The sequence below is a fragment of the Hippoglossus hippoglossus genome, chromosome 9 (genome assembly GCF_009819705.1).
Source record: "Hippoglossus hippoglossus isolate fHipHip1 chromosome 9, fHipHip1.pri, whole genome shotgun sequence".
Lineage (NCBI taxonomy): Eukaryota > Metazoa > Chordata > Actinopteri > Pleuronectiformes > Pleuronectidae > Hippoglossus > Hippoglossus hippoglossus.
Window position 1 is genome coordinate 16,237,093 of NC_047159.1, and position 27,752 is coordinate 16,264,844.

Below are 27,752 nucleotides of genomic sequence, written 5' to 3' on the forward strand. Positions count from 1 at the left end.
ACAGTCACATACACATTCACTCAAAGCACTTTTTCTATCCCACACGGCCAGGTGTCATTTAGGGTTCAGTATCTTGCCTTAGGAAACTTCGGCACGTGGACATAAGGAGCTGGGGATCGTTACAACGCCATGCAAATCTGGATTAATTTGTTAAATAAAAAGGATTCTGTTTATATCCATCAAAATAAAGTACGGGGGAAAGTTTTGTCAATGACGTGTTTATTAATGTACTGAATATTACGCCATGAAAATCTACTGGGCTATATTAAAGTTATTTATTTCATATGGAGTTGACTGACTGATTTGACTGTGGTCAAATGGTTTAAAGCACATGATGCAGAACTACTCCAGGTATGATGGCAAATTTAATAGGCAAAGCAGCTATGAGAGAGGGTGTGTAGAGGTGTGTGAAGTCATCAAGGTGACTATGATAACTGGAATGTGGAGGGACCGAAGTGGCCTAACGACTGGGACAGCTCATCCAGTCTGCAAACACACAACAGTGATACAAATTGTTCGGTGTATTAGGGTGGAGAATGGTCGGTGGTGTAGACAAACAGTTTGGAAACAGGGTGGATCTGTTTGTTGCAACAAACTAGATTATAGCTGAGCCAAGCCGAGTGACCCACCTCCGCAGCTACAGCTCTGTGCATCATCAGACTGTGAGACGGAGAGCCACGTCCCTCGTGTCATGCCAGGACACCATGTTGCCTGTGTGGGCCTCTGATATGGGGGGGGGAAGTCTCAACATGACTGAGCCACTGTATCTGAAATCTCCACAAACCATGAGAAGACAAGTGAATAAAAGAGATTTAAGGCTACTACCATGTTGTCAGGCTGAAATAATTACCTTCACCACCAAATGTTTTCATTGCTGTTAGTTTTTTTCTACCAGCACGTTAAACTACCAAACCTATTTGGGGAATTGTTTTGTAGAGAAAAGGCTAAATATTTTCTTTAGTTGTGTTAAAGATGACAAACAGCTAAATGAAATGTAACAAACACTGTGTTGTTCACTCTGTCACATTCTGTGTGAGTATATAGTTTCTCAATCCGGGTCACACAGCTCAACCCTACAAAGTGGGGAGTGTTATGAGTCAAGTCAAGTGAGAAAGCATATCACCGTTGTACTGGAGGCCAGAGGAGACGTAATCTGCTCACAGGTGGATATTGGAGGTGGGAATGAATTGCTGCAGTCAGGTTTAGGTTGAGAGGGGCAGCTTTGAATCAAATTGGGTCGAGCCTGACTCTAGCTGTGATTGTTTTATTGGATAATTTGGTATTTGAGTTGTGGGAAAACAGGAAGTGAGTCAACACAGGGTTAAGTGGACACTGACTATTTTAGCCCATTATGCAACGGTAACACACACGCACACACACACACACACACACACACACACACAATGTACATGTACCATCATTTAGAAGGCATGGGTAGGAGACGGGACTTAAGTGCATTAGATTAGAGTAAAATAAACATGATCAGACCCTGCCATCTGCACGGGGATAGCACGGTTGCCTAGCACTGTGCACTGTTTTGATTGTCTGACGTTGATGAGCTGACGCTGGTGTGTGCTAGTGTGCATGCGTGCTAATGCCTGTGTGTGTATATGGCCATATGTGCAGATGGCACCATTTGAATAATGATGGATTCATTTTGAGAATGCCTCCAAAATAAAGTCAGCCCTGCCTTAGATTTGAATCCGTGTGTTTGTGCATACTTTTACGATATTTATTATAATAACATGATCAATGACAATAACTAAAAAGATGCGGGATAAGTTGTTTTTACCATCTCAAACCTTTTTTTGGGGTTAGGGTTAGATTGGACAAAGATTTTATCATAAAAAATGAAAAATTGAAGTGTCATGTTTTGTATTGTATATTCATCACAGGAAGGTAGAAGATAACAGCACATGCTCAAAGATGGTTGATTCTATCATCTCCATCATGAACCTGATGAAGATTTGGTGGCTTTTTATTCACAGCCACTCTCCCCCTCTCGCACATAATCACTCTTCTCATTACCTCTGGTGTTTGGGCGAGAGAGTTATTGAGTCTCAAAATAGAGCCTCAGCAATAATAACAGCAATATCCTGCAAACCCTTATCATTGTGCTCCGGCACTGAGACTGCTAATAGGGTTAATATGAAGGAGATGAACGAGCGTCTTCAGGGCACAACCTGAAATCAGAATACATAAACATTCCCATCGCACACTGGGTTCTGTGTGTTCTTGCGTGTGCACACAGGGCATGTGTGTCTGTGTGTGTGAGGAGAACGAGAGAGAGAGAGAGAGAGAGAGAGAGAGAGAGAGAGAGAGAGAGAGAGAGAGAGAGAGAGAGAGAGAGAGAGAGAGAGAGAGAGAGAGAGAGAGAGACAGAGAAATGCTGGCTTTATAAGTGGACAAACTTGACATTCACCTCAGTGCACACACACCATTCCTATGTGGCAGCTATGGAGAGAGCCCATGCAAACTAAGGCTGCAGAGACGCACACAGAATTTATCCACGGCATCAATGGAGGAAATAGATATGAAACAAATTGACAATCAAAACATCTCATTATTAAAACACGTTCAGCAGCCAAGAAACAGAGGAGTGCTTTCTGCATTTTTTAAAAAGGAAACAAGAAGTTGTTTATTGTGACTTTATAAGAGTTTTTCTTTTTATGTGTTGTTATTTTTATTATTTTGGATATTGGTAAAACTAAAATTAAACTGATTGATTATTGATGTAACCCTAAAAGTACCTCCACAGAGAGGAAAGCTTCGTAAAGCACCTGCTGTGTTAACTAGCGGGTGCTCAGTTCATCTCTGTTGAGTGTTTGCTGCACGCGTGTGTCTGTGTGTGTCTGTGTGTGTGTATGTGTATTGTGTGTGTGTGTGTGTGTGTGTGTGTGTGTGTGTGTGTGTGTGTGTGTGTGTGTGTGTGTGTGTGTGTGTGGGGGATGATGGGAGGTGTAGTTGAATCAGTTCAATTGAGTTTAATCAAGTTTAATCAAGGCCGTGTTTGTTCTGTCAAGTAAAGCAAAGCTCAGTCTGTGCGGCACAAGGTCGAGACTTTTTAGTGAAACAAAATCTATTTGCTTAAAAAGATTGATGCTTCAGAGACAGTGTGACGTTTTTCATCATTCATCATTGTTTGAGTAACCTTTCACTGTCAGGGATATGGTAATTCAACACGTTCACACATAACAGTATGTGTATGGTGTGGGTTTTTAGTATTTGGCATCATGGGACTGAGTATTTACTCATGCTCCATAGTTTCATTTCAGTATCTATTCTAATATCTAGGATTAGTAATGATTATTAAGTTACTATTAAGTACAGTTCTGTTGAGCTCAACCCAAACATGTTGGCTTTTCATCTGTCACTGTTGTTTAGAGTTACATATTTAACATATTCATACAAGTTCATTGCATGTAATATCCCGATGTCTGTTTGTACAATATTTATCTTTTCAGTCTTTTAACTTATATTGATAATATATTTTTTTAAACTTTAACTATTATACCCATTCAGGAAACCATAGCAATGATAATTAGCTGGATGCCATGTAATTTTGCTCTACAGTGCACTTGTTTTTTGTGTGGTGAGAAAGAATAAAGTGGATCTCGAATATTTAATCCAATAATAAACGTAGCGTACATTAGGTAAGATAACATATAGCCCTCATGAGCTTAGACTCGCATGTTTCACATCAGAAAAGCTGAGCTGAAGCGGCGCCCTACTGACCCTTTTATACCCCGCACATTCCCCAGCTGTTCTGTCACTCAACGTGCACCACAAATACACATGTGCCCACATATACACACTCACAGGTGTCACAGTCTAATACAAAGACAGTCTGTTTGAATGGTTTATAATTAAATCACTGGGTCTGACTCAATTATTGTCAGTTAGTTACTTTTTCTTATTGAACACTTTTGACATAATCTTGACCTTTCCATGAGGAGATATAAATGACTCCTTTTAGTATCGTGTCTCACACAGAGAGCGAGGCTTGCCTCTGGTTCTCACTGGTTCGGACAATTACAGTAAATAACCCTATTGTTTCAGGAGATGAACTTGACTCCACTCATAATGCTTGTAAATGTAAAAGCTAAATCACTCAGAATAGGTTGGGTAGGAGATTTCATAAGGCTTTTGCTCAAGTTTTTACTTCACTCATGATGACAGTGCTTTGGAATAGGACGTATGGAGGAAGAGGAGAGGGATTATCAATGTTTTCACATAAAACAGCCTAACTCTGAAAGCAGGAGCCTGTGTCATACACACGCAAGAGATTAAGAACCTTAAAAAATCATAATACTGTAGCAGAGGATGCAGCTGACGAGTATCACTTGACTTTTTCATTTTGTCAACTTGACCCTGTTCATATCTGGCATGAGGACAAGACTTTTTTAAGCACTTAAATGGGAGATTTCGAGCTGTTTCGCCTCCACAACATAACTAAGGGAAATGTGTAAAACACACATTCAGGTGTTTATTTCACTGCGCTTTGTCTTTTTGCTCCTGTAGATTCCATTTACAGATCATTAAAAGGCTGTTTTCTCAAAAGTTGTTTCTTTTTCTGACACACTGAACCATAAATATCAGTTTCAGTGGTAATTACATGCACCAGAATCTCCTGTTGTATTCATATCTATATTTAGAAGGTTTTTACGGGGGCAGGGGGGGTTCTAGCCTGAATTGTTCATTAATTTGAATGCCCATTGACAGTATGTTTTTATATATAGAGTCATGTATGGGGAAACACTATACGATTGCCACTTAACATGCATTCTTTATGACGGGACATGTGTAAATGGGGACAAGACACATTGAGCACAGGCTGAGATCCAGTTGCTCAGACTACATCTGGAGGTTTTAGTAGTGTGGACATGAATGCGTGATGTATGATGATTGGGTTTGGCTGGGACTCTTAAGAAATAGACTTATTGTTTTGTTTTCTACTTCTTATTTTAACATCTTGTGTCCTGCTGTTTAAAAACATCACATTTGGTCTTTGTAAACTGAAATGATCTATGTGTTTATTTGCAGTGGTGGAACTTAACATTTTCCTGATGTGAAAGTACTAATAAATAAGACACAAATGTACCACAAAAGTTACTTTTCTTGAGTAAAAGTAACTTTTATTTCAATATACTTAACTTTACAATATACGCACCATTGTGTATTTGTATATAGAGCAGGGAAGTGAGATCTTGTGAACTCACAAACTAAGAGCTGTCTGCTTGGGATTGGATCTCTCAACACGTCAGCTATATGAACACGGCCTCAGTTCCTGTCCCCGACGGGCATCCTGCCTGTTCACCAGGACAAAGTAAATGATATTTGGATAAACACTAAGTGGTTAATAGAGCAGAAGTACAAACACTGCAACCTGGTCATTTGTCCTAAGAAAGCTGTCAGACCACTGTAGAAAAAAAGGCCAAAGTGTCCCACACATCCTTCTTTTATGGCCGGTCACTCCTCCACTGCATGCCTGTGTGAATAGAGGGAGAAAAGAAGAGAGAAGTTTTGCTCTGAGAGAAAGTCAGAGGAGGAGAGAGACCAGGCAGGACTCATGAAATTGGAAAACATTGAGAAGCTCCTGCTTTGGCCATTTAAACACACACATTTACCCAAAGGAGACTTGAAGGCCCAGACAGTGTGTTTTTCATTAACGCAATGAGAACAAAACGACAAAGACTTTAAGAATTCATGAATATAAAATCCTCCAGAAAACCCAGTTCCTAATTGGGCAACACAGGTCACGTAAACAAGGAGAGAAACAAAATATTAAGGAACAGACGGGAAAGACAGACAGGAGGAAATAGAGAGCGAGAAAGTGAGTTTGTCTGGAAAGCACAACCAATAGATGTAAGGGCAGAGGTAGCTGTGCTCGTCCCTGTTTCCATGGCGACCCAAATGTGCTGTCGGTGCAGTGACGCCAGTCGGGAGCATTGCGCTGCGGCCGTGCTGACATGAGCCACACGTGCCAATGCCCAGCTGACACCACTAAGCGTACGTCAGTGACTATTCATAGCACCTGAGTGACGCCCAGAAGGGACACAAGCAGCCTGGAGTGTGGGCCAAGGAGGTGAGGTGGCCAGAACTGGGAGGGTGCTGGTCCAGGAGAGGATGGCCCTCCCCTCGAGGGGTCTTAATGGGGGTGGGTGGATTCATGGACAGACTGAGGGATTAACTCCTGGCAGGGTTTCTGTCATCCTCTCAGATCTCTGTCCACACTGACACCTGGTGCCTCAGTCATCACCAAGAATTACAGAGGTCTTTCAACATATATGCACATGAACAAATGTGCGTGGAAAACATACCCATACTAATGGAGTCATGACAGGTCAAATAGTGTTTGAAGCACATTGGCTCAGGGTTCAAGTTCAGCTTTCCTTTGCTGCAACAGATATAGCATATGGCATCACAACATATGACAGAAATTCAACCCCAAAAATGCTTGGCACCAATAGGAGGTACTTCAGCGAGTATGTTCTCAGGGAGGTTTTATCCAAACTCCCAATTCGTGGAGGATCAGATTTGGGAACCTGTGGTCAGAAAATTGTGGTGAGAGGATGTTACCCACCACATCCTTACTCAGCAGAATCCTGGGGTGAGATATGGTTGAGCTCTCTCCGTCTGTCTGGTCCACAGTCATTGTTTCTTTATGTAAGTCACATATCCTAATGTTTCTGGGATGTTTAGTTGAAAACCATTAAAATGATAATGTGTGTGATCTGATTCAGGACCGTGTAGATCACGTCCCCCAAAGGATGAAGTCTTCCTGGGCTGCGTAGGCTGTGAGGGCTGAACCGAAAATGAGACGGCCTGGTCTACAGAGGATTTTTGTGATTGGCGTCAACAGCTTGTGTCATTTTTTTTTTGCTGTCGCCTAGCAACAGAACTGAAGTTCTAAAAATCAACAAAAACAAATAATTAAACTTTTGTGTACCATTAGCCGTTTGATCGACTTGAAGTGTGATACTCAAGCATTGGATGTCTTGTCGCTCGCATAACGGTTTATTACTGCAGCGCAAGAATCCTGTGATAGGTTGGGCTGGAAAGGGCCCACCCATTGGAGCCTTTGTTCCTTGGGGATGGAAGAACACATTTGTCGGCCGCATTTGAAGGATCCTTCGATAGGGACATCCTAGTCGAAACCTCTGGTTCGCAATCTATCCTCAAATGCAGCCTCAGAAGGATGCAGCCCCTGAATTCAGACACAGCTTATATGTCCTCCTGTCTTTTGTTGACAGAAATCAATTTTTTTTTAACTTAATTAAATGTTCTGTTTCATTTTCTCTGTGTAAAAATAAGTATTAAAAATATGCAATGCACGTTAGATTTAATGTTCCTCCTCCTGTCTAAGCAGATTATCTATGTGCAAATACAATTAGAACTACTGACAAGATGGCAAAAAAAGCATGCATGATATAGTCACTCACTTTAAAACCTCTCTGTGGTATTTGTTATGATAAATAATATCTTCTAACTGCTGGATCCTGAGTCTGATCTCGAATCAATTGGGAAATTCACGAAACAGTTGTTTACAAGTCAATAACTGTGCCACGGAGTCAAGTTGTGATAATCTTTCTGTGCACAGATTGCCAGTTAACGTTCACACTACGCTGCACAGAATGTGGTACAGTTGGCAAGAGGGCTGGAAACATCAAGTCAGTGACTCCTTTGTAAGCGATTGTTCAAGCTCAATTGGTACTTCTGTAACGCCGCTTTGTCCAAGAGATCAGGCAGAAGAATGGCAGAGGCTCTGCGGCAAAGAGAGGCCCATTGTGGCCACTCAGTGTCCGAAGTTGGATTTCATTGTGGTCGTGCGATGGCTGGTGTCACAGGCCATTGTGGCTTCTGAAATGCCACATCGGAGATACAGAGTTGCTGAGTGAAATCGATCTGAGAGGAACAAAGATCATCTTTTTCTTTGTTTGTGCGCCGAGTTGTGTATTGTTTGTTTCTGTGTGCGATTGTGTATTTGTGGGTCAGTCTGTGTTGTGGGTGCAATGCGCAGGCCAAACTGTGTTTGTTTGTTGAAATTTAGCTGATGTGGGCCTTTCACAGCCCTGGGATCAGCAGTTTGCCCCCTCAGGAGAAAGACTGACAGAGAGACGGGGGGTCAAACCATGCAGACGCCCCTGCTGTGCCCCTATTGTGCCCATATGGCTGCATCAATGGTGCTATAGGCCGATGGTAATGGAAAAGTGCTGCACAAGACACTTTGAGATAAAGGTTCAGCACATCAGTCATGAAGAAGAGTGATGACAACAAGGCTAACAAAAGCAGAGAGGTGAAAAGACCACACACACAAACACACACACACACACACACACACACACACACACACACACACACACACACACACACACACACACACACACACACACACACACAATCATATGACCGTTATTCTATCATACTGTATGTCAGCAGAAACACTTGATGTAGAATAGAACGGTGGCACATGCTTCAGCTTTCACAGCAGTAAGTTCATCTCAATGCTTTCAATGTCATGTCTGCAGCACGATGTTCTATCACTCTTCTGTGCTGGTGTGTGTTTGTTTGTTTGTGTGTGTGTGTGTGTACGTGTATGTGCGTGTGTGTGTCATGCTAGCTGCTGGCCACAGACTGAGGATGGTTGCCTAGGACTTGCATGCATGCTGAGACAGGAGCAAGCCTGGGCAGGTTGCTCCGTTCCCTTCACAGGACAATGGCTGTTTCAGATGCTTGGCTGAGCAGGGGTCTGAGAGAATCTGTGAGAGACAGGGGGCCTCTCACGGCCTCTCAGTGTCCTGACATTTATGCTTTTGCCAAGTTTGGAATATAGACAATGGAGGTTTTTAAAAGAAATGCTGAAGAAGGCTTATGCTGAAATACTGAAATGCCCACAGCTCAAATAAACAAGTCGACACTGAATTAGACTGTTTTCTTTTTCTGGGTTTGTCCCCACCTGTTTCTAAGTGGATTTTCAATTTTAACTCCAAAATCTTGAGGATACAAAAAGCTTCTAATCTTCATCACACAGTAGGCACGTCATCATCTTGGTGGAGATGGTCCAAGCCCGTTAAGATCAGGACTGGGACTGGAATAATGTGGGTTCAGAGATGTGGACTGATGCAGAGAGAAATGACAGCAAAACCTCAGGTCCCATTACCAAGGACATGACACCCAAGAGTCAATTGTTCCTGACGAGATGCTGTGTTTTTTTCTCTGAATAACACAGATAGGACACACACATACCAGATGATTAATTCATAGTTTATTCTTAGACTGCACTCTACAGTATCTGTACTGAACTATGGCTGTGCAGCATCCTTCCTTTGGGTGGTGACATACTTGTACCACACAATAGTGCTTTATCAGACTTGAGCATCCACCCAAAGTGTTTTAATGAACTGGGTGTTCTCTGGATAAAAACAAAGCTGCCAAATGCCTTCAACTAATTAAAAACTGTCAATTGTGCAATGTTACACAACCATGCACAAACAGGCAGGTTCAGCAGGTGGACGATGAAGTCAGCCGTGAGACCGACTGAGCGAGGAAGACCGGTATCCAAGCTATAGAGGCAGTAAACACCAGCTGAGCTCTTCACCAAGACTGAACATCCTCTGGTAAATGTTCACATCATACTAGACTATTCACAAATACATATTGTTATTACAGTATTTGCATTGCGGATAAGGTTCATAACTATTATTTTATTTAGGCCCAATGATTAATCTCACATCCAGCTCCCCCCTCAACCCTCAAAGGATAAGCGGTATGGATGCATGGATGTATGGATGGATGGATGGATGATGGAGGATCATGGCCATGCTTTTCTATTTATAACACATGTTTGCACAAGTATCTGAACAAAAAAGCAAATAGGTTTTCATCATGTCCACATCAGGCTACAGTAAACATGTCATACAGGGGTCTGTATTAAAACCTAGAAGCTATTATCAAGTCCCAATTTGGAACAGACATGGAAATATGAGACACTAAAAGGATACCATAGACATTTTATGTGTGCCTTTATGATGGATGCTCCTCGCGCACTGGCCGGTCTGGACACTGGTCTCTCTCCCTCTCTCTCTTTCTCTGTCCACTTTATGAATGGATGGGTGTGGCCCTGGTGACTCGCAGGGAGGCTGTCGTCACCGCGCTCGTTGATAGGCGGCTGTGCGTGCGTGCCGTGGCGGCTGAAGGCTGGGTCTGTCTGGAGCGAAACATAACTCTTCTGCCAGCGCCTGGGAGAGGAGACAACCGCAGGGAGGGAGAGGTGAGGAGAAAGAGACAGAGACAGAGGGAGAGAGACATAGAGAGAAAGGGAGGAGAGAGAGAGACGGCACACTCCCCAGCGAGGACTAAACTTCAGGAGACAGAATTAGGTGAGATTGGATGGAAAAGCGGGTGCGGTAGAACAAAAGGCAACCAGACTTATATTAAATCATGTGTTCTCATCCTCATCATTATTTTTGTCATTATGGGGAGTAGAGAAAACAAATAAAACAGACATGATCAGAGATGAGATTACGCACGCGAGTTGATCCAAATTGCCGGAATAAAAATCCCTCATCCAGAGGTGCTGTGTTAAAACAATAAAAATAGACAAAAGACAAAAGAAAGTCAAGGCAAGGTTCCCGCTCCCCCCCTCTCTCTCCTTCCTCTGTTGTAGGTGTGACAGAAACAACAAAGGGACGTGCATGGAGAACAAAAAAGAAAACTCGCATCAGGACCACATCAGCCCCAGACATCAGCCCCGCGCATGCAGACCACATCCCGTCGAATAATAGCGGCAGTGGGCGCCTGTAAACAAGAGCACGTCTGCAGGTTTTTTTGCAACATGCAGCAGTCTTCATGTAATTACATTCCTGCTGGCGTCTCCGGGCTCCAGCAGTCAGTCGGGAGCGCGTCTCTCCTCCTCTCTCACTCCTCTGTCACTTCTGGACAGATCCTCTCCAAACACGCGCATTTCGATCTTTCTTTAGGGACGCTCGGGGTCCAGGGCTGAAAGTGTCGAGGCATCGTGAGTTTGTTGTCATCCAGCGGGGATATCTGCTCTGGGGTGATCGCATGTGTTTGTGCCTTGTTGCAGTTGCATGGGGAGAAGCGGGAGACGAGCGCAGCCCAGAATAAACTGAAGTGGGAGAGAGAGAGAGAGAGAGGAGCGGTGGTGGAGAGGTGTGAGCTGGGAAAAAGTGGACGTCGAGGTGGAAAGAGAGTCGGACTGATTCCCGAGGTGCACGTCTGGTGAAAGGTAGGAGCCACGATCATTACGCACACTGTTAACTTGTGATGATGTGGATAAACCGGAGTGTGTGGGGTTACATAACGGTTCAGTAACTTTGGCTGGTTCAGTTGTGAAGTTATCGACAATGCTGAGGCTGAACTTGAACAGTTTTGTAACTTCTGCTCCGGACAGATTTGTTCAGCTCTTTGGGAACAAATATCAACCCGGACATCACATTGCACGGTCGCTTGCCTGAAGATTATATTTGCAAAAGTTTGCATGAAGTGTAAAAACTCCAAGTTAAAGTATGAATTTAATGCGGGTGTGTCACTTTAACTCAACCCAACCAAATCTGCAGCACTTTGACTAAAGTCATGTGGCTTCTCAACCAGAGGAGCAGTTATATATTTAGTAAATCACCTTTTATGTGCCTTTGTTTGTCTTTGGTTTCCCTTTCGTTTTTATTGAGTTATCAGTACAGCTATTACTAAGAAAATGAACGCACTTTTAAGATAACATAAGAAAAAAGGAGATACAATAAAAACCAAGCACAAAAAATACAAGTAATGGATATTATTAGTATTGAGACATTAGAGTTAAAAACCTGTATATGCACATAGGCTAAAGATATTAAAAAACACCACACAACGCTACAATACAGAATTATAATAACACAATGTTAGAAAAATGGCAAAATAATAATAACAAAAAAATTTAAATCAATATTCTTTACAGTTGCAGTTAATACTTCAGCGTTTTGCAGAAAAGCGATGGCAAAATATTTGAATTGTGACAATGTCAATATCATCTCATCTACCTGAGAGTATTTCTGCGTGGAAATAATTCAAAGGATGCTAAGTGAGATTACTTCCTTCTCTTTCGTCTGCACTACACTACTTCCGTCAGGTTGTCTTTGGTGTCGCATTCATTGAAAAACTTCAGTCTTGTGCTTTGCAAAAAAAGTTTTCCTTGCAGAAGCAGGTATGCTCCACCACCTGCTGCGTAGATAAGTGAGTCCTGCTCGAAGAGAGAGTGGAGTCACATAGTGTCGACGCAGCCAAACAGTGTGGCCGCTGCTGCAGTTACTGTATATGTGCTTGAGCCCACAAAGCCTGGACAGCCTTTTTTTTGTTCCCTTTTCTTTATTTTTCCAACTCTCTGTGTGTGTGTGTGTGTGTGTGTGTGTGTGTGTGTGTGTGTGTGTGTGTGTGTGTGTGTGTGTGTGTGTGTGTGTGAAGGGGGGGTAGTGGTCTGTTACAGTTGACATCAGTTTCTCCGCTCGTTCCCATTCCTTTATGATTTTCTATCAGCTGTGGAATTTGAATCATTCTTCCTTTTTAGGGTGAGGCCCAATCTTTCTGTCTGCCCCTGCTTGGAGGAGTAGGTTGTCTCCAGGGGTACGTAGCTGAGAGTGTGTGTGTGTGTGTGTGTGTGTGTGTGTGTGTGTGTGTGTGTGTGTGTGTGTGTGTGTGTGTGTGTGTGTGTGTGTGTGTGTGTGTGGGTAACCGGGGCTTTCCAGTACTGTTGCACACAAAACATTCCTGGCTGCTGGATGGTTGACTAGTGGGCCAAGTCCACACAGCTGGGAGTCATATAAGAAGCTGTGTCTTTGTGTGAGTTGAGCAATATCACACAAAAAGACACACACACCGAACACACACACACACACACACATACACACACACATGCTGACACACAGAAACACACACATAACAGTCTGCTCCCAGGCCACACCTCCCATCAAACTGGATCCAGAATGACCAGGGGCTGTGTGACTGTATTGTTTGTTTGTGTACAAATGCACACACAGTATATGAATATATTCAAGGGTAGAGAGTTGTAATTATTAAAGCGATCCTTTCAAGGAACACTCAAATACACACATCCTTGGAAGCCAACACAGGCATTCATGCACAAAAAGAGGGAAAAAAGAAAACCAACAGAGAATCTGAGTCGTTGTACAACAGTGTCTTCTTCTCTTACCAGCACCACATGATGTTTGTCCTCTTAAGTAAGTATTGGAGAGAGGGAAAAGGAGAGAGAGTAAGAGAGAGAGAGAGAGAAGGAGAGAAGCAAGTGATTGTGCTGGTGATGGCAAGCAGACAGTTTGCTTCTCTCTTGCTGGCTGCCTCTTTGGTTGTTTTTTTACACAGGCCGTCAGAAGCAAAGAATGTGCATTCAAGAGCAGAACGCAGAGCGAGGCAGCGGCGAGGGGAACGTTAAGGAAGATCGGCCTCGCGTGAAGAGAAGAGGAGGAGAGGAAAGGAGAAGAGAGAAGTTTGAAAGTGAACAAGACAGAAACTCAGTGGAGAGCAGAAAGAAGGGAGGGAAAAGGAGCGCAGATCCTGAGGAAGAGGGACACAAAGGTTTTTTTTGGCTAAAAGGGAAATTAGAGCAGAGCAGGCCAAGGGAGTGAGAGGGAAAGAGAGAGAGAGAGAGAGAGAGAGAGAGAGAGAGAGAGAGAGAGAGAGAGAGAGAGAGAGAGAGAGAGAGAGATTGGGAAAGAGAGCAAGGGGGTCAGTCGCTGGATTGCATATGACTGTAAACATGACAAATCAGAGAAAAAACAGTTGTTTAAATCCTCTTTCAGTTTGAATCTTTGTCTAGCTCACCTTTTTAGTTTGAGCTGAACTAATGGTAAAGAAAGGATTCAAGAAAAAAGTCCTAGTCAGTTGCCACAGACCTTTTCAGGAAATGTCTAACACGCAATAAATGCAAAACTGAAAACCCCCCAAAAGAATACAAATATCTCAGGATGAAGAAGAGGTGTCATACACATAGCAGACACTGACAAAGTTAGTCAACTTAGAAAGACAATGACATACGAGTGCTGTTGCCAATAATGGCCAACGCCAGTGTCGATGTGTTGTAAACAAAAACACGCGAATACCGTAATAATAATAATGTAAAATCAAACACAAATGCTTTTAACAGCATTTTTACATCCTCATAATATCCGGCATGTCTGTGGCACATGTAAACGAGTGCAGGAAGTCCAACACCCCTTATCTAGACCACCATATTTGATGACATGAGTTGTTTGTGTGTGTGTGTGTGAGATAGAACAAGTCAATGAGACAGTATGTGTGTTTGTGTGTGTACACATGTGTTTCTGTGTGTACTTGTACCATACTTATACCTTTGTGCGGATTATTTTAAGCATAGACCCTAGAGAGTGAGGACATTTTGACCGGTCCTCACTTTTTTAATGGACTTTTAAGGGGTTAAGACTTGGTTTTAGGGTTAGGGCTAGAATTAGGTTAGGGTAAGGGGCTAGGGAATGCATTATGCCAATGAGTGTCCTCACTAAGATAGAAGTACAAGAATGTGTGAGTGTGTTTGTGCGTGTGGTGGGCGAGGCTTTGATAGGAAGGTGATGTGTTGCCAGTGAGGACAGGACAGGGCAGGGTCGGACCAAAAGGGTGAGAGGAGATAAAGGAGCCAGTTAATTTGAGGAAGGGATTCCTCGTCGAGCTGCGGCCGCTCAGACTGCTCTGGGTTCAGGGGTCAGACACGATGGTTGTGTCCAGAGTTCCAGGGCGCTGATAGGGAGGTGTATTACACAACCACAATGCCAGATAGAATAACGGGACAGAGTTCTCGGTCAAAGGTTTTACGCAGCAAGAATCGTCGAATATTTGAACGGTTCAGGGCTTTTTGGATTGCAGTTAATCAACTAAATCACAGTTGCTTAAGAAAAAAAGTTGATTTGAAAAGTTGAAAATTTACTGTTTGTATTTTGCCTTGAATGTTATTTCTTCCCTCGCACAGATGGGTTGCTTGGCTGTAGTCGTTCTCTATTTATGTTATTGTTTGTGTCCGTGTGTACGTGTGCGCGCTCTTATATATCTATACTGCAACAGATATATCTATATCTGTGCATCTGCGTGATTATGCATTTTTGTATGTGTGCCTGCAATTTGATCCCCGGGTGTCTCTTTCTTTAGCATCTGCTCCTCTCGTTTGTGGCGGAAAGCCGATCCCCTACGGGTGAATTGGCTCCAAAGTCATATGACTGAGGAACTGCCAACTACTCTAGATATTCAAGTGAATGCGCCGCAATCACAGATTGCATTTCACGCCATAGGGGGTCATGTAGGGGTTTTACAGTGGAAGTTACTGGTATCTGTGTGTGTATTCTGGGGTACTAACATGGTTGGACGGGTGTGGTTGTCTCCTTGCATCCCCTACAGGAGTCAGGAGGCCGACCCACGCAGCAGCCAAGCACTTCCCATATCCGTATGGGTCCAAGCAGCCCCATATGTCTGGCTTGTGTGCTGTTCACATGCAGTTATAATCTCCAGCGTCTCTCATTGTGCCTGCGAGCCTCGGCTGTCTGTCTCTCCATCTTCCTGTTTGTTCTCACATCTCGCCTGCCTGCCTGTTTATCCACCTGGCTTCCTGTAATAGCAATAACTCACATCCCAACACACACACAAACACACACACACATCCGCTACAACTCAGTGGCTTTGGCTTTCATTTAGTGAGAATTAAGAAACTCCAATTAGCACCTACAGCAACATCAGTGATTGGCTGTGTCTGGGTGAGAAAAGGGGTGAGACAGAGCGAGGGAGGAAGGGTTTGTTCACAGTTTCGGTGGGAGAAAGGAAAAGATCTGGGAGGTTCCACCGTTTGTTTCCTGTCACATAGACATTTGCCCTCATGTTCTTTAGCACAGCCAGTAGTTGATTGCTGGTGTTAATGAGACGCTGGTTGATTTGTGACCTTTCGTTGTTCCCATGAAAGCGTCAAACGTCCCCGAATGCCCCCATGGCCTCCCTCTTACGCTGCTCCTCTTCCTCACACCTTGACTGCATCACATTCAAGATAAAATCTTCCAAAACTCATTAGCAGACACACACACATTCAGGAGCGATGACTCACAGAGACCTATGTTTTGCTTTTAATAGACAAACACATTGACAGATGCATACACTCCCTGCCTGTCTGTGAGTGTGTGTGTGTGTGTGTGTGTGTGTGTGTGTGTGTGTGTGTGTGTGTGTGTGTGTGTGTGTGTGTGTGTGTGTGTGTGTGTGTGTGTGTGTGTGTGTGTGTCTCTCTCTCTTCTAATAAGAGCTGGAGGCTTTTAACTAATCTGTAGTGAGAGAAACACCCAAGGGTGCCATTCTTGCTAATCAGGGTCAGACCAGTTTCAGCGTTGGCCCAGCCACTCATAAAACCACAGGATTTTAATCTGTGAATTTGTTTTGCGCTCATCGAGTTGTACGTGTCCAGAGGTCAAACTGTGTCTCACATTTCTTTTTCATACATACACATTGTTGTAAGTGTGTGTGTGTGTGTGTGTGTTTCAAATGCCCAGATGCCATTTGATCGAGGGCTGCATCGTTTTTTGCAGTTTCAGGAGGCTGATGCAACCTTACTGACACTCTCTCTCTCTCTCTCTCTCTCTCTCTCTCTCTCTCGCTCTCGTCTCTCTCTCTCTCACACACAAACACACGCACACTGGGATGCACATGCTCACACCAGAGTGGATGAATCAGAAACGATTACTGAGGGTTGCGAGTTGCAAATGAGAACTCTGTCATCATCCCAGTCGTTGTTTGCCTGACTCCAGTGTCTGTGGTTTGCTCCCATATGGAAATCTGAAATTAACTCACCACATGTTATGTGGTTCGGTTGGCCATTTTCAGCTCAGATCTATGTTTAGTCGTGGCACACTTCAAGGATTTTTTTCCCTTAATAGAGGAAAAACTTAATAACACTTAAAAGTCAGGTTGGTTCTCCACTTTCTTTGCACATCTGCCAAATCAACAACATAAAACATGATGAGTTGATAATGGGTGGATAATGTTTATATTGTTATACAGACAGAAATTGCTTCTCTCTCCTCCCTCTCTGCCCAGAATAGGCTACATCACTCCAATTTCAACATAAATATTCAATCAATATTATCAGTATCATTCCTATTTAATATCACGTGCCACCTAGTCCTGATGCATTTCTAAACAGAGGTCGTGCCACGCAGAAATATTGATTCCTGAGTCCATTACAGCTGTTATGGTTTACTGTTAAATTGCCTTTAACTTCCCCTTCGACGCACTGATCGGTAACACAGCGGGGCCGCACTGTAAATCTAAACTAAACTCTCAAAAGCCGTATCGGATTGCAGAGGGCGATTTGACATACAAATTGCTGGAGTATCTCAGTGTGTTGTCATCTTAACAATACTCTGGTTTGAATGTTCACAAGTGGTCATAGGATCAGCTGTAATTATCCGGACTGCACCAACCCAAGGAGCGTCCACTCCTCTCGCCCTCACCCCTCGCCCTGATTCAAATGATTACAGCCGGTGTGGCTGTGCTGCAGCTTGGCTTGGCTGAATGACATGTGGTCACAGTGTGCGGTGACTATTGTATCACCAGACCACTGCTAAGCAATGCGGAAATAACCGGACACCAGTATAGATTTTTCCATCACACTATTTTCGGATGCCTACTGTTTATAGTGTATCATCTATGTGAGAGTGTGTGTGTGTGTGTGTGTGTCTAGTTGCATGTGCTGTCTTGGTTTCCCACAATTGGAGATACATGTTCGACTCCATCCTGACAGATTTATGCCATATACAGGGAACAGGACTCCACTGCTGTCAGGTGAACTTTGTGTTTCTGCATGTGGTGTTTGTCAGGTCGGCCCATCGTGGTCTTTGGTCTTTACTCTGTCTGTGCAGCGCATGGTTTCCCTCCTCACAACAAGTTTGTTTTTGTTTGTCTAAGTGCAAGACAATATGAGGAACTCTATTCTAACAGAGCCGCACAAAGGGATAAACAACATGCAGACTATTTGAAGTCAACATAACAAAAGGACCTTCCTGTTATGCCTCCGCTTTCTGTAATGTTGTTTATTTGTCTGTCTGTTTTTTTTCACTCCCGCTCTTTTCCTCCCTTCTGTGTGCTCCTCTCTATTTCTGTTTCTGTGAGCAACAGCATGATTTAAAAAGAGGCAGATGGATACAGGATTAGTCTGATACAAATATAGATATTTTGGACTGAAAGTGAAGTTGAAAACAACATATCTGATTTTCAAGTTTTTTATTAATACACATACACATTTGTCAAGGATCAAGGAGATTGAAGGAAGGTATTTTACAATGAAATAAACACAGTATTGAATATGATATTTACATACCACAGTTTCATTTCTATATCTGGAAACGTATAGAGTAATACCAACATACTGTATATGAGGCTGTAGATTTCAAAGCAAATAGAGCAGTGGCTTCTAACCTGGGGGGCAGGACCACCCAAAGAGGATTGCATACAAAACTAAACAGGGAAATTATATTTTTGCAAAACACAATTGTCGCTGTCTATATTTCTTATGGATCACTGGAGACTGTTTTCCCATCAAGCCTCCAGATCAAACCATGTAAATCAATCACTCTGGTCCCAGGTAGATAAGCCCAAAAGGCTGGGAACTGCTGCTCTACACTTTACAGAGAGCGGTGGGTTGATGTACTGACTGTGTGCAGTGTGATCTCAGCGGGGCTGCAGCTATGCTTCTCTGTGCCAGACTGAAGTCCAGAAGTGTTTGGCTTGGCTTCACTCTCTGTTTGATCAGGCTGTTCCTGGAATACTGACTGACCTGTGAGACCAAGTGCATCTTTCTCCTCTCGGCTTCAGCGCTTTCCCTTCGCTCCTTACATTGTTCAGACATTTGAACAATTCAATTTCCTCCGATTAATATGCATTTTGTAGTTCCTTAACATAGTGATGTGTCCCTTTCCTGCATGTATGAGACAATACATTTAACATTTCCCCACATGCACCACTAAGGAGGAATGAGGACTCCATTTGCCCTCACTCACCTTTTCCTTGTTTGTTGTCGGATCTCAACCCCAGTCCAAAGTTTACTCTGATACATCCTCACCAGACTGTGAGAGTGGCTGTGGACCTGCACCCAGTTCACAGAGGTCGCTAACATTCCTGACATCACCACAGGTGTGTCAGTGGTGTGTCAGTGTGCAGTGATAGATGGCACCGATTATTGGAAAGACCTTCTGGCCGACTATAAATTACAATTCTTTGTTGCTAACAGGCCATTGATCTGCCATCGTTGGCCCTGTCAATAATGCTCCTTAGTGTACCTTATAGTATAGTGCTGCACAGCATGTTAGCCATAATGATAAACCATTTGCTCTGAAACAGAATCAAGTCTGCTTTCTGCTGGGTCTGTTGAGAATGAAAGAGAGAAGTAAGGAGTATTAGATGGTATCAAAGCAAACAGTTTATAACTTGTTTATAACTCATTGGCGGGTGGCAACCAATGTCAAGGTGCACTACCACCACCTACTATATTTCTTCTTCGTCTTTGCTCCATCCACCGGCGGGTGGCCAAATGGTGAAGTTCTTCTTCTTCCACTTCTTCTTCTTCTTCTTTGTCCGGTTTATTGGTGAACACCAATGTGATAAGATCATCCTTATCCCAGCTGATGGACTTACTAAATATAAACAATACTTCTAAACATATTAGGAAGTTACCAGAGAATATAACTGGAGCATTAAAGTACTTTCGAACTGACATAGAACCTATTGGAGTAGTATCGATGGTGTAAGTGTTTTCTTTTTAATCCAATCAGAGGTGGCACAGTGAAAAGGCTCAGCGGATTACACTGGTTAGATTTCTCAAAGCATGATACAGCAGAAATGTCTGACATCGGTCAGTAAGAATCGCACCGTCATGTACAGATCTTTGGTCTATTCTCTGTTCTTCAGTGTATTTGTTAGCCTCAGCTTTAGTGTCAGAATATTTGTGTCATTTTACAGTGTATTTTTTGTCTCTCAGACACTTTTTATTTAATATTTTAACTATGAAATTTTGCATTTAGATGTTCACCATAGGTAACAACATGATTACTGATCAATGCTGAATGCAAAGCCAGACAGCTTTCATATCCCTCATCGAGTTATATGTGTGGTGCAGTGGTTAGTACTGTTGACTCACAACAATTAAGTTCTTAGTTTAAATTCAGCTTAAGCCAGGGACTTTGGCGTTTGGCTTGAGCATTGTTCTCTGTGTAGCATGTGTTTTCTCCGGCTCTTCCAGCTTCCATCCATAGTGCAAAGACAGATGCAGATAAGGGTTAGCTTAATTGTCTGTTGTGAATTTGAGCGTGAATGGTTGTTTGTCTCTGTATGTTCACCATGCAACACGCTGGCAACCTCAGGTTTTCCCCGCCCCTAGCTTAGTGTGATTGGATGGAATTGGCTCTAGCTCTCCCCACGACCTTTAAAAGGATAAGTGGTGTAGATGATAGATGGATGGATTTTAGGATGCCCATAAGACTACATCAAGGTCTTTGAGGTTGTCTTTATTTGCTGTGGTTCTTGTCTTGAGCTGCTCCTGCAGTCCGTGTCCTAATAGGCTAAGACCTGCTGAGGTTGATTCCTTTGCTAAACCTAAATCCTTCATGGACTAAGAACAAAGTCTAGGTCCTCAGCATCAGAGATTTTAGACTCTTGTTTCTCTTCAGATCGTAGAAATCTTTCACCTTTGCAACAGTCTAAGACATCAGGCATCAGGTCCCGAGTTCGCAAGTGCTCGCAGCCCTAGTTAAAAGTAATCTTCCTTACTACACTTTCTGGGGTATAGTGCCTCCTTATGATTCAACCAGCCACCGTGATGTCACTAGATCACTGGGTTGATATTTTGCATTTAAAATACCCACCTCTAATGTTACAGAACCCACTATATTGTACCCACTTAATTTCTGTATCACAATCAGAACTGTGCTCAAGGTTCTAGGCTCAGGTTCAAAAAGTGCAAACATTTCAGCGGTGACCTATAACTTTAAGAGTTTTTAGCAGCAGCTGAAGAGAGCCTTAATAAGATTAGCCCTGGCACTTGACAGCCACAGCTTAAGAGGCCCCTCTGCTGACCTACCCAGCAGAGTGTGTGCAGATGTGTTTGTTTGTATGCATGTGTGTGATTTTAAGATTGAGTTTTTTAAGTGCATGTATGGCTCCATGTGTCTGTACATGAACATGGGCAGAGCGAGACATGCCTGTGCAACCTCAATCCCCTCAAGTCAGAATGCATCCAGGGTTCCAGATTACCTCTGCTATACACAGTTTGTCTTTATCACAGAGGACATCTGCCACTCAGGAATTTTGAACATCCACTCAATCATCACTTCCACCTTTTCTAGCCCCAAGGCACTTTCCTGTCTCGGGTTGTTTGAAACTGGCAAGGATTTGAGCAAAACAAGAAACCAATTAATCAAACAGAATGCACATCGAATAACTGGAATTTCTCCGTCAGTTTTGACCTACTTTGCACTTTGAAATGGTTAATCTACATTCACAAGATCCACGTGAAGTACTATACCAACAGATGAGCTGGTGCTAGTGACAGTGAAGAATATGCAGCGCTGTTTGTGTTCTTACCAGGCTCTGCTTTGCAAAAGCCAGGCTTCTCTGTGTTGAACATTTAAGTTGGCATTAATATCCATAATCACAGGTCTGTTTATTCTCAGGGATAAAACAGGGAGTTAACCACACACCCTCCCCTTCCCCTCTTCTTTCCCTCCATCCTTCCCTGTTGTTTAGCTATTGCCACCTATATCCAGCCTTTTGCTCCGGGACCTCGAGCCACTTTACATTCCCAACATATTCCACCATCATGGTCTGTCATCACCCAAGCAGCACAGACTTGACCCGATCATACATCAGTATTATCGTCAGTGAACACTTATCTGCAACAGGGGAGTCTGAATTACAATCTTATGTCATCCCACATGCTGTGGCAATGAGGGAGTAACAGCTACTGACAGGTATGTCAGCAGATACCAGACAACGTTTATTAGCTCATAAATCTCAATATCTGATTCAGCTTTATGACTTTCACAGATTCTATGACAGCAGTTTATGAATAGGATCATGTATGAGATGACTGATGTTTTAAGATTAGACAATAAATTACATATATATGAAGAATCATGAATAGATACAATAATATGCATATTTGTCTCAATTAAACCTAATAAAACAGATTTGATTGAGGAAACAGGAATTTATTTATTTATTTTCTAAACAGAGGCATACAAAATTTGAATTTTTAAACTAAAAAGTAGCTGAGGACTGTGGTTAGCAATGTCAGAGAGAAGGTTCCTGGTTCAGGTGGGGTCTTTCTGTGTGGAGCTCGCATGTTCCATCCATGTCTTTGTGGGATTTCTCCAGGTGCTCCGGCTTCCTCCCACAGACCAAAGCCTTGCATGTTGGAGTTAAGTTAATTGGAGACTCTAAATTGTCCATAAGTGTGAATGTGAGCCTGCAATACACTAGTGACTTGTGCAGCATATATAATGAAATGTTTCTTTTTGAAACTGTAGAAGTTTCAAGTTTTGACATACAAATGTTTTCAAAACAGGATCAATATTTAGAAGAAATATAAACCATAAGATCTCCCAAACACAAAAGCATTTAAGAAATGTTACATTAAACCACTTCTGAGTACTACATTGTAGTGTTTTTCTTTTTCTGTTTTGAGCAGTGGACTGATATGTCTTCATTAGGATATAATGAGGCGATAACAGCTGGTCACACACACACAGAGTTTTGACTGACTGTAGATAAGACGGTTCTACCGTGAGTAAACAACATCCTCAGCGTCTCCTCCTGCTGTACTCTGTCTGCCTCTCGCTCTACTTTCTTCCAGGCCTTATCTGGTGTTGAATGTTTTTCACCTAAACTCACACTCGGCTGACATGCCCGTCACCCGGTGCCAAATAGGTCCGCTGTTACAAAACACATACTGTTTCATGCCAGGGTGCCAGTTCTGGCAACGGATCTCTGTCACTTGTCCATGTCAAAAAGTGTGTGTGTGCATGTGTGTGTGAAAGAGAAAAAGAGGGGGGGAGAGATTAGAGAGGGAATGAAAAATCGATTCAATAGATGTGCATTTTATTGATTTTCATATTTTTAATACAACATGAGGAATACAGGAATGACAGTTTCCACCGAGCTCATATCACTTAAGCCTTCATTCTCATTATTGACCTTTGACCTCTGAATTTCGTTCTGAGTGAAACAAACTGAAATTCCTGTGAATAGTGTTGTTTTCTTCTTGCTACCCTGAAAAACTAAGGTGTGTATCAAAGGCATCCTGACAAACAAACAGGCTAAAGATTTCTTACGTTAAATCTACATATATATATGCGATATATAATGCTGTGTGTGTGTGTGTGTGTCAGGTCTGAAGGTAGAATTTAATCTCTGATACTGTTATCAGTTCCATGGTGCTGCAGGACTATTTGGAAGACCCACTGCAGCTCTGACCTACTTGTGTGAGCGTGCAGGGTTGTATGTAGACTGTTTTTCATTGAGTGTGTGTTGCATATCTGTGTGTGTGTGTGTGTGTGTGTGTGTGTGTGTGTGTGTGTGTGTGTGTGTGTGTGTGTGTGTGTGTGTGTGTGTGTGTGTGAGGCGTACTCTCTGTGGACGTGGGGAGTGTGAGAAGCTGGCTGTTTTGACAGCTTTAGAACAGTTCCAGTACAGTGTAGGGGCAGGGGGTGTGTGTGGGCCTGCTGGATGTTCGGGTGAGCCGCGGGGTGAGAACAGGGTCAGCGGGCAGGAGAGGATGAGATGAAGGGGGGAAGAGTTTCATTCCAAAATGCTCCACAGCCATAAAACCGATACTCGATATCCATTGCTTCATATTGAATAAACCCATGATGTCATTTGAAATCAATCCGTGTGAGGCCACATTCACTTGCAACATAATGTAAACAAGTAGAGTCTCACCAGCAGTTGTTTTGTAAGAACAGGTCACATATTTACAAAATGGATTATTGATTGCAAAATGAATCCTTTACTTGAAAAATGAGATGAAGATTTTTGCATCTGAGGAAAAATCTTCTACATATTCTGAAATGTGTTCTTACATGTGTAACAATGCCGATTATACAGCAGAGAATGTTATGGAATCCATTGTGCATTTTGATAAATATACCCAAATAATAAGGGTATGGCTGCATCCTTTCGAAAGCTACATTTGAACAGTGGTGCGATCAGGCTGTCCCAGGACGCCGATAAATGCGTCACTCCATCCACGAGAGACGAAGGCTATCCCAGGATTCATAGGATTCATAGCTCTTCATTGACTGTTAATGTTTTTTAAAAAGGAAATGGTGCCGGCAAGTGACAAGACTTCCGATGCTTGAGTGTCACACTTCAACTTAATCAAACAGCTAAGGGTCCACATGTTGATCAAAACGAGGGGCATTGAAACTTTCTTGTCATGTCCAACTTCAGCTCTGTTGCTAGGTAACAGTAATAAGGATGGGACAATCTGGTAAAGCTGATCACGGAAAGACCCTGTAGACCAGTGTGTCTCATTTCGGTTCAACCTTTGTGGTCTACAAAGGAGGCAGACGTCATGGGCCGAGTAGACCATGCGTCCTCTGAAGGATGCAGCCCCTCAATTGGGACGCAGCCTGTGCCCTTTCTATTGTTGCGCTCCATGGGAGGGGTATATGTGACATTTTGGTCAGTCAGGTTTTCGTATGTTTGCTTTTCTGTCATTGTGTTTTGAAGATTGCTTGTTAGTTGAAGGTTATAGTATCATATGCTAACTAACTGCTGATATTTCATTTGTTAGGGGGCTCCACATATGTACAAATTGAGTTGAGCATAAACAGATATCTCCTCCAAAGACGTTCATGGTTTCCAGCAACCAAATCACAACGCAGAGATCACATGACTCCAACGGTTACAACTGCAAATAAATCAAACCAAGAAATGAATATTTGAGCCATACTGGATTGAAATTGTGATTATGAGCATTGGATGGCACTGAATACACAGCAGACTAAACCTTGTATTTATCCACCCAGCTGGATGCTCCTTATTCAAGCAGTCGTGCCAAAGAACACTCTCAGCTCATTCTCCCACCTTTAGTGTAAAAGCTATGGGAGTAAACTTCCCTCACAGTTAATAAAAGGAGCGATAAAGCCTGTAAAGAAAAACCCCAATGCCCTTTTTTTTTTTTTCTACTGTAGCTGAAAAGGCCAGACATTTCATTGGTGCCTGAGCTTCTTGAGAGTTCTCTCACAAGTGCACCCCTCTAACAAAAAAGCTCAAACTCTCCACTTCTCTAAGCCCCCTCAGTGCCAGTGCTGTTGAACCCCTGTTTTCTCCAGAACCATTCCAACCCCATCTTTCACGCCGTTTAATTCTGGCCATGCCAGCCAGGTCAGGGGGGGCAGTGTTTTCTCATGGACAACAAGAGACAGACAGATGTGAAATCACCACTAGTTGCACAGTAGACTCCTGTTCATTTATTTAGCGGTGTTGGTGTTTGCTTGTGAATATTGTTTTCATCGTGAGTCTGCTCGGACAAGGGTGGAGATACTAGTGTGTTTGCTCCAACATGAACCTGCATCATTTACCTCTCATCACATAATCTGACTGATCCATTGATCTGCACTAGGATCTACCGCAAACATGCTCGCTCTTGGTGCAGTGACATGATGTAGCAGTGAGAGTTTGCACCTCCTTTGTTCCAGAGAGATCAGTACCAGGTTCTACCAGTAGATGTCTGTCTTCAGTCTTCCACCGTCCTGATAGAAAGTTGGTAGACCAGACTTGGTAGACCCACATGAACAAACACAACCAAGTTGACCCGAGTGAAACACTCAGATATAATCTAATACAAATTCCCCTTTTATCTGAAATTGCAGACATGACTGTAATGAAAGGCAGGTTCACCTCATTCACACGTCTGGCTCTTCAAGTCTTCAGTTTCACATCAAATTTCAAAAGCAATTTACATTTAAGTTAAAAATAGTTTTGCTGGCAGAATAGCGAAGTATATTCTTTTTTATCTTTTGGCCTCTTGGCAGAACATGGCTGCACGTTTCTTCTCTTCTGCAGCTTGACATTCCAGAGATGAATTCCCAGACACTGAGATCTTGGAAAAATTTAAGAGAAAAAAAAGTGGCTGGGTTATTTTCGACAGAAATTCATGATGTGTCTTTCTTCTCTTTCGCTTGGCTTCTGTTTTGCCTTTTGTAGCAACACACAAGTGTTGCTATGTGGTGGCCAGTTGCTATGCCTGAACACCCAGAATAACCATAGAAGAAAAATCCTCTCCATTGCCCATGAATAAAAACTAAAGTGTTGCATTATTCATGAGGATATTTTAGTTTTTATAGGGAATGGATTGTATGAGGAAGGATGAAATCAGAAATTTAGCTTAAATCAGACTTATATTAATAATTTTGCCCATTTAATGAATTACTTTTATTCTGTTTTGATAAATAATTGTTATTATTTTTTTAGGCTGTATCACACTCCTTGTGTATTGGGACAGACAGACAGTGCAGTGGTGTTGTCTATACAACAACACAAGGCAGCATGCTCTGCGGGATGTGTGGAGTTAACAGGATGGCAGGGGCACAGGGACGGGGGCGGGGCTACTATCGTCTCGGCTGGACTTGATTGGCTGTTGCGTCCTAAGGTCTGATGAGACCTTAAATGCTCCTCTTCAGCTGCACATTGCGATCTCTCTTAAATAACACCTGTCTGGGGTGTTAAGCAGCTTTAGGTGTCTGATGATTTAGTTTTAGATATATTATTTGATGGCTGATATTAAATGTAGAGGCCAAAAGTGAAAGATATAAGAAAAAATGTATGCATGAGCGGTTTAAATGTATTTTTAACACACAGAAATGGCCTTATAATTGGATTTTAAGCACCATTTATATCTTTAATGTTCCAAAGTCCTAAATATGTCACAGCCATGCAGATGGGGGGAGATATTACAGTGGAAACAGGCTACAGGCTGTGTAAGGGTAATGTTTCCTGACAGCACCTGAATGCGGCACAGAGGGAGTTGGGTGACTCGTGTCGTGACGTTGCAGCCGTGGGGGCGTGGCCCTGGTGAAATCAGCTGGGAGAAACAACAACACAAAAGGAGTCGGCTCAGAGCAGAAACCAGATCTGGGGCTCCAGTTATGTTCTGGTTTCACTTGGAGAAGACGCTGGTTCCACCTCACCGCAGCTTCACGTCAGGTCTGCAGCAGCCAGGGGAGACGAGCTGAGTCCCGGGGAGCAAGATTTAGAAAACAGCAGGAGGAGACAGCGAGTGGAGGGAGCAGAGGAGGAGGATGTGACAGGGGCAGAGGTCCTGTGTGCGACGGTTGTGTATGTTTGTAGCTGGCAAAGAACTGCACACACACATACAAATACACACACGCGCGCGCATACACGCACACGCACACGCACACGCAGCGACCACCACCTCCCCATCAGCACCATCAGCACCATTCTCCGTGCGTCTTTTGTCCGGTTGGAGTGACCGGCTGCAGCGCCCAGCAGAGTGGCATGTGGGTCAACTCCGGAACCGTCGGAAGGTAGGGAACAGCCTCCTGCAGGAGTCACATGCTCCCACTCAGCCGTGCACAAAAGCCACTGTTTCTCCACCACATAGCCTTTTCCTCCACAGATCCTGACATCATCATCATACCATGGTGACCTTATTGTTCCTAATGGCTTTTTAATCTGCTCTCATG

The 27,752-nt window shown here is 43.1% G+C and overlaps 1 protein-coding gene across 5 annotated transcripts in view; it reads left to right on the top strand.

Annotated features, from left to right (window-relative positions):
- Nucleotides 1-10,133: 10,133 nt before the first annotated feature.
- rhobtb4 (Rho related BTB domain containing 4) overlaps nucleotides 10,134-27,752 on the top strand; it is a 43,543-nt gene continuing 25,924 nt past the window's right edge. The window contains exons 1-2 of one of the 5 annotated variants that reach the window (XM_034595055.1): nucleotides 10,134-10,270; nucleotides 11,087-11,248. Coding sequence is in view for 1 of the 5 variants with exons in the window: in XM_034595053.1 (XP_034450944.1) it covers nucleotides 27,565-27,593 (29 nt within the window). In the remaining 4 variants the exon portion in view is untranslated. Of the gene's footprint in view, nucleotides 10,380-11,086; nucleotides 11,249-27,108; nucleotides 27,594-27,752 lie in introns of those variants that run through there. The other 4 variants (XM_034595054.1, XM_034595056.1, XM_034595057.1 and 1 more) reach the window with 4 other exon arrangements.